This window comes from Mchenga conophoros, linkage group LG12 (assembly GCF_057382185.1).
Source record: "Mchenga conophoros isolate Kocher_MC1m ecotype Shallow Benthic linkage group LG12, M_conophoros_male_GT1.1, whole genome shotgun sequence".
In the NCBI taxonomy this organism is placed as follows: domain Eukaryota; kingdom Metazoa; phylum Chordata; class Actinopteri; order Cichliformes; family Cichlidae; genus Mchenga; species Mchenga conophoros.
The window spans coordinates 18,964,076-18,977,046 of record NC_140537.1 but is presented as its reverse complement, the minus strand read 5'-3'; the positions used below and the strand labels follow the sequence as shown (position 1 = coordinate 18,977,046).

General features: G+C 39.9%; 1 protein-coding gene across 7 annotated transcripts; it reads right to left on the bottom strand.

Annotated features, from left to right (window-relative positions):
* Window positions 1-37: 37 nt before the first annotated feature.
* On the bottom strand, window positions 38-9,599 carry poc5 (POC5 centriolar protein homolog (Chlamydomonas)). Of its 7 annotated transcripts, none has more exons than XM_085294170.1 (13): window positions 9,468-9,599; window positions 8,804-8,887; window positions 8,155-8,296; window positions 7,308-7,418; window positions 6,978-7,177; window positions 5,982-6,158; window positions 5,405-5,509; window positions 4,824-5,003; window positions 2,967-3,150; window positions 1,684-1,817; window positions 1,260-1,361; window positions 951-1,121; window positions 38-253 (listed from the first exon to the last, which is right to left on the bottom strand). In XM_085294170.1, the coding sequence occupies exons 2-13, from the start codon at window positions 8,885-8,887 to the stop codon at window positions 119-121; spliced, it is 1,725 nt and encodes a 574-aa protein (XP_085150296.1). In that variant the 5' UTR covers window positions 9,468-9,599; the 3' UTR covers window positions 38-118. The 7 variants fall into 7 exon arrangements, 5 of the variants coding, with proteins under 5 accessions (XP_085150296.1, XP_085150298.1, XP_085150299.1 ...); XM_085294172.1 differs by having other exon boundaries at window positions 9,527-9,596; XM_085294173.1 differs by having other exon boundaries at window positions 9,536-9,594.
* Window positions 9,600-12,971: the final 3,372 nt, after the last annotated feature.

The window sequence follows — 12,971 nt, the reverse complement described above, 5'->3', positions numbered from 1 at the left end:
TATATATATATATATATATATATATATATATATCCTTCATATCAAGACAGAAAATTCCATCAATTTGGATTTTTGCATAGCTGGTCTTAAGGAAGATCTTTGACATATGTGCGTGTCATCAGTCAACTACTTTGATGGAGTGTGTGTGACAGGTGCTGCTGTGCGTTCTGGAGGAGGCTCTGCCTGCAGTGGACATGTGGCCCTTTTGGGAGGAGCTTGGAAATTTAGCAGCTGTGGCTTGCCCAATGGTGAGCTAAAAGAAAGCAAAAAACAAACAAACAAAAAAAAAAGTTTAAATTGCTTTTCTAATTTACATAAACAAAGTTGCATTTGAACAACGTGAAAAATAAAGGGTACCTTTATAAAGTTAAGTGATTTTGCTTATAGAAAAACAAAAATCAAACAGCACAAAAATATTAAAGTCTGTTGTTTTAATTCCTATGATGTAGGCATCTTCTCATGCACCCCTGGACTGCTTCCAGCATACCTGATTTTATTTTTAAGATCAGTCCGATTATCACCATTTGCACTGGGAACTGAGATTTCCCCACTGACCAAAAAAAACACCCAAAACATCAACTTTTGTTTCAAGGTGACAGAATTTTTATTGGTGATAAGAGTTTGGGTAAAACCCAAAGACCAAACTGCAGTTTCCAGTATAAAACTTTGGTGCTCTGGTGAGTCCTCGAGAGTCAGATTATCAATGCAGACATCAACTATAAGGTCCTGGAGAAACCAGCTGATGTGAAAAATAATACAAATTTAAGTGTAGGGTTTAAGTGCAAAGTCACTTGAAAACCCTAGAGGGAGCAGTCTAAAAGCAAGAGCTGTGCTAGATGTGGTCCGAGATACGCAACAACATGACCTTGAAGCTAAAACTGTGCAAAGATTCATAAGTATATGACTGCAAGACTCATAAAGGAACAGTATCGATGCATCACATCACATACCTGCGTAACAGGATGATGCCGTTCGACTACCACAGAGCTCATGGGTGGAGCCACTCCCATCACCTGCAGGCTGCTACGTCCCACCTTACTGATCTCATGGCGCGCAGTGACACGAGCCGTTACAGTCTTTGAGGATTTTTGTTGACTTGCTGTGACGACACGAGTACCTACCTAAAACAAGCAATATTTTTAGTGTTATATACAAATGTGATTTTTGATGAAGAGCTTTAGATGGCACAGTACAGACAACAAAGCAGGACATAGATTCAGCTGCTGTTGGTAGTTTGTCTCTATATGTCTGACACTAACCTTTTTGTGGGAACTTGCAATTCCCCCAAGAGGGAGTGAACTGTGCACCACTGTAGTGGGAGGGAGTGCTTCTTCTCGGGACATGGGGGCACCAGAGCCCATCTACAAATAAAGGCAACAAGTGAACACAGGATCAGGATTTGGGATTTAGAGGAAGTTAGTCATAGTGCATCTAATTTAAACAAAAAGTATAACAAAGGAAATTCAAGACTGCTCTACAAATTTTTCTTTTTTAGGGCAATCACATGATTTATATGTGAAGCCAGAATTGTCTGCGACATAAAGTAATAAATAATCAAAAGAACAAAATGATCCACGTGAAAGGACATGCTTAACATTCAATAAATAAATTTCAAGAACCACGAGTGATTTGGAAAGACACTGTACTATGGTGTGTTTTCATTATAAATTAACAGTGACTTGCCACATCATCTGCTTCACTGTGCGACGGGCCTGGGTGGTCAAAATGGACTGGACTGAACTGTGTGGAAGAGGTGGCATATGGCTGGAGCTGAGCCATGGCAGAGGAGCCACGCTCATCCTCACGAGGCAGAGGAACTACGACACAAAAAGAAACCTTCATTGAGTCATTAGGACTCAGTAATAACTCATTTTTATTGTAGTTACACAAAAATCCCCCTTTAAACTGGAAATCCTGAGTTTGTATTTGAATTGGAATATTTCAATGATCTCTTGCTTGTCAGATGACACATAAAGTACCCATTTTAAACCACAGGTGTAGCAGGAGCTGGGGATTCATAACTTCTGCAAAAGTCCTATAAAGTATAAAATATATAAATATGTGCAGTTTAAAAAAAAATCCAAAGGGAAAAAAAAAAGTGCTCATTTTTAAAGCAACAGGAAAGGGTAATCAATTAACCGCCCTGGCTGACAGCATCGTATTAACATACATTTCAGTTTGGAAGACTCATTAAACCTGAAAGCAGATGGATGAGCAGATGCCCATGCTAGGCTTCATTTCTACATGCTAAAGATAGTAAGATCCAAGTCCAGCAGCCATGGTATCAACAAAAAACAAAAACAGATTCAGACAACAAATCTGACGACAGGTGGTGTAAATATAATGATGAGATATTTTTCCCAACTCATGCCAGTGGGACATCTTGGTGATAATCATATGATGCTAGTATTTTAAACACCGCTGGTCCGAGTTTAAGGTTTTCTACTGAAGTGTCAGGTAATAGTCCAAAGCTCTTAATCCAATCTTCCCAGCATTTACATACAACTAACTAACATTCATTCATTCATTCATTACATGATTCTTAACATGGTTCAAAAGGGTTTTAAATTTTATCAACCAATTTTTCATTGCCACATTAAGCTTGCCAACCTGTGCAAAGTACCTTTTGCGCAGTGCTGAGCATATTCACAGATTTAACTTCATTAAATGAGGCTTTCAAGTAAAGTGCAAAGACCCCATTCCCTCCTCTCAATCATAAATCTTAACAAACGTCAATAGCACATGGCTGCACTCTATTGGAAAAATGCTGTTTCCATCTTGTCTTTTTGTTTCAATCTCCAAAACTGCGCTAAATCAATACACCGCAGAGGCAAGGCCCACGATGCAACCACGGTACATTGTATAGAGCATCAGTCTATATATCATCCTAGCAGTACATGCTTTAGTGTGCTACATTTCTACGAAGATAAATGTTTTTCTCCACAGGCCACAAATTTACTACAAACCATGCTGATCATGAGCTGGAGGTTGTTCTGCTCGTCCTTCTGTAGAGTGAAACATGCTGAGCGCCTCCATGTTGAGAGCACATACACCCCTCATGAAGGCTTTCTTCATGGATTCTTCATATCGCTCTCGCTCTAATCGTAGTCTCTGAATCTCCGCCTGTGCCCGCTCTATAGCCTCACAGTGCTGTGCACACAGGTAGCAAAGGATAGAAAGAATTGTCGAATTATCTTTCTATATAATTATTTTTTAAAAAGAAGAAAAACACAAGATGTGCATTAAAAAAAAAACAAAAAAAAAATGATTTATTATGTTACAGCCTAATAAAAACACGAAAACATGAAGCCCTATGTAGGATGTATTTTTGGTTTCACCATCGGCACGGGCTCTACAGTGATTTGGAGAGCACACAGAAGTAATTCACAGTAATTAAGGTGGTAGAGTGGGTTCAGTGTTGGGGAGTAACGGAATACATGCACCAGCGTTATGTATTTAAAATACAAAACATGAGTAACTGTAATCCATTACAGTTACCGTTTAAAAAGGTGATATTGAAATAAATGGATTACACGGCGGTCTTTTCTTGTTTCATATGTTAGGCTATGCTCTCTATTTTTGGTAATTCCACGCTGGTGGAAACCCAAAGAAAACACGCATTAAGAGGCTCCAATGCCTGTGTCTCAATCTCGTGGCCCATGTCACCTCTACTTGTGGCCCGCATAACGAGGTGAAGAAATATTTTTTAAAATTATTCACAAAAATGATTTAATATGAAGGCAATAGGCAGAGTGTTACAGTCATCGCCCTAAAGAATGTAGCCTCATGGGCAGTGTAGTCCGTGCTGCAGGGAGAATGGACCGCCATACCCGTTATGTGTCTGTGAGCGCGAGGGAGGGAGAAAAAGAGTTGAAAAGTACGAGTTGCAACCGACCCGAAACGGGAGCTGGAAGCATGCAAATATAATAATAACCACTGCAGCCAAAAAGAGTGCCTGACGAGCCCAGTTGTGAGCTATTAAGACTCGACTGTACACTGTGTTCGTGTTTTCCTCCGAAACAATAAGTTCCGCTGGAGCAGCCTTTCAACGCCTTTCTCTGTCTCTCGCTAGAAACGTTGACTCAGACAACAAAGTAAAGCTAGTTTTCGGCTACGAGCCCGACACGGAACCCGACATATTAGCCAGAGGTCCCTTTACTACGGTTCGGAGCCACAGACCTGTTTTAGATACACACAAAATAGTTTTCTATACGAGATCGCTGCAAAAAGTGCAGCCTTACCTACTGTCCACCCTACTGTTACTCATTTTATAATAAGATTTAAAAATCTAGTTGGTATTGGTATTTCAGTAACAGTAATAAATCACACAGTAATAGTACATTCATGTAGTTGTAAAAAGCATGATAATATTATTAAGTTATCCAAAGTATTCAGAATACGTTACTGTCATTGAGTAACGTAATGGAATACATTACAAAATACGCTTTTGGGGCATGTATTCTGTAATCTGTAGTGGAATACATTTTAAAAGTAACCTTCCCAACACTGAGTGGGTTATATAATGATCTGAAAGTTGATGGTTCAATCCCCTACTCAGCAGAACCTGATGCATCCGTGTAAGTGTTTGAATGTCAGGACGAAAGTGTTTAGGCATAGAAAAAACTGCTTGTATGAATGTGTCTGTAAGAGTGAATGTGGCTTGTAGTAAGATAGCACTCAGTGCTCAAACAGAGCTGAAAACCAGTCCATTTACCATGATATACTAACAAAAGTGGGATGCTCATTTACTTAAATGCAGAGAGTTTCAGTTTAAAGTGAGCATTACAGCCTCATCTTAGACACACTGTCCCACATGTACTGACCTCTGCTAGCTTAGCCTCATACTCCACAGACATCTGGGAGCAGACCTCTTCAGCCCTTGAACGGCAAGCTCTCTCCACCTTGACTTTCCAGTGTTTCTGGATCAGAGACTGCCAGGCAAACCACACCTTCTTCTTCAGCTGCAAATTGTAGTGCTGCTGTGCCACCTGAGAAGAACGAGCCTGGCGGGGAACCACAGGGCTGTGATTTGTAATATTTACAAGGCAATAATTACGTCTATAAGTCACTCCTGTGCAGCTGCATTCGTTCTCGTCATGAATTTTATGTCGTGGTTTATACAAAAATATGAATTGGTCATTTTTAAGGAATGGCATTACCCGATGAGTTAAGTAAATCACCAACACTTGTATGAAAGTTCACATTGAAAAAACAGCAACAGTGGGGGGGGGGGGGGGGGGCACAAAATTTAGTAAACCAGTAGTTTGGACGTAGCAAAAATCTCTGTTACTCTGACAATTTAAAGGTAGAGATGGGTTTTACTATTTGATGAGCATTTCTAATGTCACAAGCAACTTCTAAAATATCATGTCAAAAGGTTTTGAAATCTTCTTAAACACCATACCTCTTCTTTGGCCTCGATGTGCTGGAGTCTCCAGTGGGTGAAGGCCCTCATCTTCTCAAGCTTTTCTTTCTGTCTGTCCAGTACTTGGCTCAGGTTCCCGATAACCTGAAAGAGTCCACAAAACAAGCCCATTGGTTTAAAAAAAAGGAAGGAAGTAGAGTGCTTCTTGAATTTTTAATTTTTTTTTAAATTTTTGTTTGTTTTTACACAGGCATGCAAGGCATAATGTGCAAATTAATTAATAAAGACGTATATAGGGGCCTAACAAAACACTGATATGAGGACCTTAAATGTAAAAGTCTTTTTTTTGCCTTTCATTGCACTAAATATAATATTTTTGCACTCTAGTCTCCTAGAGACACGAGACATTAGTTGATGTCAGCTTGGAGTCCATGATTTTGTAATGGGTGTTTTTTACAGTTTTTTCGTGTTTTGTTGACAAAAAACAAAAAACAAAAAAAACAAACAAAAAACAACAACAGGTGATTAAATAAATGACAAATTATTCTGCAAATTACCTGATAACAAACAGCTAAATGATTTACTAGATAAAGCAAATAAACAGACGTGTAGTCACCTCATCTTTCCTTTGGTTGGAGGTTTCATAGGTTTGTAATAGCTGTTTAAGGCTATCTAGCTCTGACTTCAGGCCAGCTGTCTGGGCTGCATGCCTCTCCCTCTCCTTCATCATCTCCAGCTTGTGTTGCTCAACGAAGGCCAACTTCCACTTCCGTAGCTCCGTCAGCACATTTGACTAATTAGGGAATAGAGGGTTGGGCTGTCACAATGTGTTCATTACTCTACTTTAGCAAACATGAGCATCTGTACAAATATCTGTAGTTGCTTTTAAATTACATGAACAGGTGTGCCAGACAGATGCAACTGCACAACACAGAAATCTTGAAGAATTCATCTCTAAGTTTTCTTTTGCTGGACTCAGTTCTTGACATCTGAAGTCCAGCAAACTTAAGCCAGATTTATGCTACCGCACAGAGTGTAAGAGTTTTCCACCAGAGATGTATTATTTTACAGTCCTGATGTGTAGTTCCAGGTTTAGAAGAACTTTCAAACCCCTCCCTCAACACACGAGTGTACTATTTAACCCACATCTCCTTCTCCTTCTGGCTGGTACTGCTTTTTTCTTAGATTAAGCTTTGCACAGCTTAGCAGGTGATTGGCTGTCATCTGCTCTCCATGAATGAGCTGTACAAAATCAGAGTAAAAGGGCAGGATGGACACCCACATGGAGACACCCATTTCCTTTAGAATAATGTCTCCAGGAAACACAGTTAAAAGGTCAACGGTTCCATGAAGAGCAGCGAGGTGTCATCCTTTTCAAAAAGTCATCCTGAGGCTCAGACACATTCCCTCTATATAATCTCTAATCTGACCACAGGCATAGTATAACTTTCTAATGACAATGGCAGAGAAAGAAGAGTGTGAAAAATATCATTATGATCAAAAATGCCAGAAACTATCTATGCATCAATGCTGTTTGCTGCTATGTAAAAGCCCACAGGAGAAACCGAGCGGCTGTGAAGGACAGTTGTACACTGTGTGGAAGCAGACTAACCTTCAGGTTGTTGCTCCACGTGTCCAGAATGTTCTCCATCTTGTTTATGTTCTCCTCTGAAATAAACATCTCTGTCACAACAAACTCAAAGGGTTCTGGGGTATCTGGCCTGGACCTCTCAGATGCCACCTGTAACCTCTCTGAGGGATTATCTGAGAGCAGTGACGCCCTGCTAGACAAATGACCTGCCATCTTCTCAGCTGGAGTGGGAAAAAAAAAAAAGCACAACCGCAGACAGACAGGCAGACTATGGCTGAGAATATGAAACAGTATTATGACAGTTACACATAATAAGTATTTTGTTTCTCTGAAATTTTACAATTATTTTACCACGAGAGGCTCTTGAGTGTGTCGAGTGTGGCCCAACAATCAAGGGGGAGGCCTGTGACGATCTCAGGCTCCTGCTAGAGTGCCGCCCATCCTTAGCTTCAATGGCAGAATCTGAAAGAAGATACAGGAGTTACAGTGAGCAGGTAGAGGAATAGATAAATGTGGCTAAAGATAGATTAAAATGATTGATTTAAAAAATGTAATCCAAAAAAGTCAGAAAACAAAAAACAGCTTAAGAGCAGAAAATGTGAAGGTGAGAGTGGTAAATAAGATGAGTGTGGCTCCTTGTCCAAGAAAGCATTTATGTCAATATCTTAATTAAATTCTGCAGGGAGGGAGAAGAGAAAGCCTGCACTCTAAAGAGCAGTACGGGCAGAGTGCCAGGAGATCATTACCAATTGGCCCGTCTGCTTTCTACATCCTCGTGCACTACTCCGTGACAGTTAAAGCACTAAACCTCAGATGAGAGTCACAACAGGGGAGGAAACTGATGGAGTGTTTAAGATGTGGGTATTGCAGGGGAAAGAGATAGGGGGTACAATGTGACAGACTGATATCTAGCCTTTTACACTGGTTTAAAAGATGAAAATATAAAGCTGATGAATACACACACACATTTTCTCCATATTTTGATGCCAAATCCTTTCTGACAGACGATCATTTGATGCAGACAGTGTCTGGAAGGGCTCATATTCAGTTTCAGTCAGCCAGTCCCGGTGAACTGTGTGTCTGTTTTGTTTTGTTGCCTCTTTTTCTAAGCTCTCTAGACTAAGATGACCTAGATGACTGTGAACCTACACAGACATGTGTATGAAAGTGTTCTTCATACAGGAGGAAGCCACCATACCTGGTACACGTTGAAACTTTGTGCCATCTTTATTTCCACCCGCTGCAGACAGATGCGAGGTGCTCTGCTGCTTCAACTGAACGCCAAGCGCGTCAAATTTAGGGGTGATAACAGCATAACGGAGGAGCTCCTCATACTCATCCTGTTAATTGATAAACAATAACAAAGAACAAGGTGGTCAAATATCAATTGAAGCATATTACAGTTTGTATTTTTCTGTGTATTGTTTCAAGTCAGTTTATTTTGGTTACAACATTTTAGTGTGACTCTTCTATTTTGACACCTAGTTATGCTAAGACCATGTTATGTAAAGCTTTGCTCAACCTAACAGAGTCCATTTGGACTTGCAACACAGCAAAACTACTTTCACACAAGGTTCTAGTTCAAGCAAGCTGATATCACACACGATTTTGGTTGGCAGACTAATTCAAATGGTTGGACTCAGACAACAGCAAACTGAATCACCAATCGTGTAAAATGTTGAATTTAATATCCAAACCTTTTCAGAGCAGCTTCTAGACAATCTGTCCTTTTACCATTTAATACAAAAACAAAATAGATGAGTATTTCCTTTTAATAAATAATAGTTTTCCAGTGGTGGAAACATGGTTCCATAGAATTATGAGTGTAAATAAAAGCACATTTTCACCTGAAGCTCAGAGGACACGGAGCTGCCCCGGTCCGAGTCTTTGGGGAGAACAGGACTGGTTGGTTCTTCTTCGTCTGAGGACATCTAAACACAGAGATATACAGTGTCATAGTGCTAGTTTAATAACACAGCATGAGCTATCAATAACTGGCCATACGGACGGGACCTACTTTGGTATGTTACTATATAGTATTTATTTTAATTTCAGCTATGGCCACCACCGTTATCTTTGGCAGCTATTGATAGTCGTTGGTACTCTTTTGTTTGTTTTGCAAACCGTACATGGACATAAAACATATTCGGATGCGTTTGATTTATAAAAGAAACTTTAATACTTATTTCAAGCTACAGCTGAAGCCTTCTGTTTAAGTTTCTTTAGCCCAAACGCTAGTTTCTACATTACAAACTAATGAAGGTACACACAGAGTAAACAGAAAACTTCCTCATGCACAAAGAAATCCACGAATATGCTTATCTGTACGCTTAAAAAACTTTACATTTTTCTATATTTTACTCATTTACAGGCGCATTAATTGATCGAGTTAAACAAACATCGTTAGCTAAATAAATCAGAGCTAAAGCTAAAACAGAAATGGACAAGTGGAGACAGAAATACAGCTGCTCATAAAAAAAAAACTAAACTACTTGAAGTGAGTATATCTACCTCTGTAAGTAGCGCCGCTTTTCGGAAACTTAACTATTTTATATAACCATAAAAAGTACCACGCTTGCCCGTTTCACAAGTCGTCAGTTGAAAGGTGCTTGGGCTTGCTTTGCCGTTTCAAACAGCCTGGCTCTTAAACAACAGACTCTCTGATTGGCTACTCTTTTTAACTGGCCCTACTATGTCGCCTCTGATTGGTTAAACTATTCCTATGGCAACGATAAGCGGAACGAAGCTACTTGTCTTGTGTTTTAAATATGAAAGGTGTGCAAAACCTTTTACTGTGATTTTGGAAAATATTTTTTATTTACTTCACACTTATTTTAGCCTCCAGTGTCACAGTGCCGTAAGTATCAGGGTTTTAAACTAAAGGAATCATGGTGATAGAGGCAAATAGGACCTCTTCTTTTATAACAGGTTGAAAATTAATACTTGAAAGACCTACTTTAATTGCCTCTAGAAAGTTTCGGGTTTGCTCACTTTGCTAAAGTTACAAAAATGATTGGCTCATTTAAAGAGCAACATGGTTTCCATATTGTGTTTCAAATGCAGTCTGATGTTAGCTGAGATTATCTGATTAAGTTCATTTTCATGAGGAAGCAAACTCACCTGTCTTAGGAAGGTGTAGGTCATTGGGGAATACCACCACCCAGTGAACCTCCCTGTGGTCATTTCTCTATTGTTCATAAGCCCAAATGCAGATACAGACAAGGGTTCACAATCTGAATTGCAGCAGTGCCTTAACCACTTGAGGACTTATTAGTACTTAACAGTATTATGGCACATATGTGGGATAGGCCTTAACGGCTTGGCAATAGTAGCCTGGGACGGACTCCTGAGAGAGGAGACATATGGTACCTCTCAGCCATGGCAGAGCTGAAAGCAGCACTGTTGGACTAGAGCCTCCTCACCAGCTGGCTCAGAGTACTTCACTGTCCGAAGGTGTCCAGTCAGCATTGTTATAAGACCCGCAGCCTGACATTAAAAAAAAAAGAAAGAAGTAGTGACTTTGGTAATCTTCCCCTAAAACAACAGACTTAGAGGAATCGCACAGTTTTGGATGTAATACATTTTCAAATCAAATATACTGTACTTACTGGAAGCAAGACCTGGCACAGGCAACCCTCAGCACACACAGACACACACATTTTATTACATGTCTTGACAGCTGACGCAGGCTGTGAATTTGAACCAGAACTGTGAGGCGCAGAGGATAATCCTAGCTGCTCGGCGGGGAGTGGAGGTTTCCTGTTGAATGACAGGAAGCTGTAACTCCCCACAGATTACTTATTTCCATTTCGGAGCAGATGATTCACATGTTTTGAAAGGTTTCAGTGATGCGTTCATCGCAGTTTCTCTTTCGAGGTGATTTTTTTTTTTGTCATTCCAGCATGGTGTTGCTTTGCTTCTCTGGTTTTCTGTCATGCTGTGGTATATTCCTAATTTTCTGCACTTGTCTTTCTCTGTAGGAAGGTTAAAATGACAAGGACTGGCTAAGACTAGAAAATGACAGGATTTGCATAGAAAAAGCAAAATAAAAAGAAAGAAAGAAAAAAAAAAATCAAGGAGTTTTAGACCCTTGTGCCATCTTTTTGCAATGCACAATACAACACATGGCAGATAACTGTAGATGTGTTTAATACTGCCCAGGCTCTTCTTGTCTGCTACACGATTTCTTTGCCTTGAATGCCCGTAAATTGTATCTTGCATAAGATTAAATAAAGTTAAGTGTAGGTCTGACATCTAAATTAATCTAACTAACACAGAGCAGCAGTTAAAATCTAGGCAACTTATTTGAAACCATCTCCGTTCTTTGCAAAATGTTTTTCTTTTGCTGCAGAAAAAAAAGTGATAAACTACTGTTGATAAGTGGTTAGATTACACCCGGTATTACCACCTAAATGCTTTCTTTAGATCCCTTTTGTGAGTTTCACCTTCCTCTCAGTAAAAGAAATGCACCTGGGCTTGTGTGTTGAAATGGGATTCAGCTCACATTCTTCTCCCACAGCCTGTTCAATCTGTTCCAGGACAATAATCACAATCCATTTGACTTTCTTCCCTCTGGTATTTTAGCTCAGCTGCGTTAGACTATCCAGGACCTTGCAAAGGTAGACAGAAAAGAAATGAGAAAATAATGTTTTGAGCTTTTGCATGTTTACCTTGTTACCAAGCCTTTCCTTGCTCAACTTTTATTTTTCCCCCCAGAGAATTTAAATTTAAGAGATTGCAGAAATGTATGGTATTACAGCCCTTTTCTTTTGTCCAGCACGCATCATTTCATCTGTTGCATCTGATGGTGGAACGGTGGATTACAAACTTGGTGTAAAATTGTTTCTGCCCTTGATCGATTTTCAGTCAGACCTACTTACAGACAGCCATAACTCCTGAAGACAACAACTAATGTTCTATCATCAATCGTAATGTTATCAACCAATTTTTCCCATATATGAGACAATAATGACCTCTCACTGAAGACAATGTTACCAGAACTCATCTTAGAGTTATTCATCGCTGCCTGCTGTTTTCAAATTAGTTTTCATTACATGTTGATGGAGCGGGACTTCCCCCTTGGGCCACTCTAATCCATCACATCTCTCTATCAATGACATCCGTGTCTTTTTGTTTTGCTCTCTAGGTAGCAAATTCACCGGCACTTCTAAACACATACCTACACACAGATGAGATGCAACAAGTCAACAGATTTTCTTATATCAAATTCGAAACGTATCCGTGCAGTATGACTAAAGCTGAATCTAGTATAAAGTGGTCAGCAGTATGAATGTAGATGAGCGGTGGAGGTAGACAGCAAAAGATGGAGGCTAAATCAGTTAACCAGTGCTTCTATCTCCACAAGACATAAGCAATTACCATCAGTGTCCACATCTGTTATAATCTGGATGAAGATAAGCAGCAGACAGTTGTTCCAGTGTAATTTATCAAGGAAAGCTGATGCAGCAGGTACCACATCCATATATCAGACTTATATATGGGACAATATAACTGGCTCATCTTGCTTTGCAAATAAAAAGTTGCTGGTTCAATTCTACAAATTCCCATTGAGGCTGAGTTAGGAAGAACATCTAGTGTAAAATTCAACTTAATGAGCGGCCCCTTGTGACAAGAGAGCAGCTGGAAGTAGCTTTTTGATGCTGTCCTCTCACAGATTTAGCCGAGTAAATTTTTTAACAGAACTAATGAGGACGTAATTTAACAGTTGTGTCATCGCATAGTTCTTCAAACGGTCTCAGGATCTCGGTCTGCAGCACATGTAGCAGAGCAGCAGTACAGCTGAGGAGGTGGAGTCAAGCCGTATGTCCTTGTTAAGTAGTCACTAAACAATGACCCTGTTGTTTTACCTTCCCTTCTTTGTGTGGCTTCTCTCCAGGTTGTCCGACTTCCTCCCACAGTCCAAAAACATGCTTGCTAACTGGCGGTTCTAAATTGGCTCTAGCTATGAACATGAGTATGAATGCTTGTCTGCCTCCTTGTGTTAGTCCTGTGATG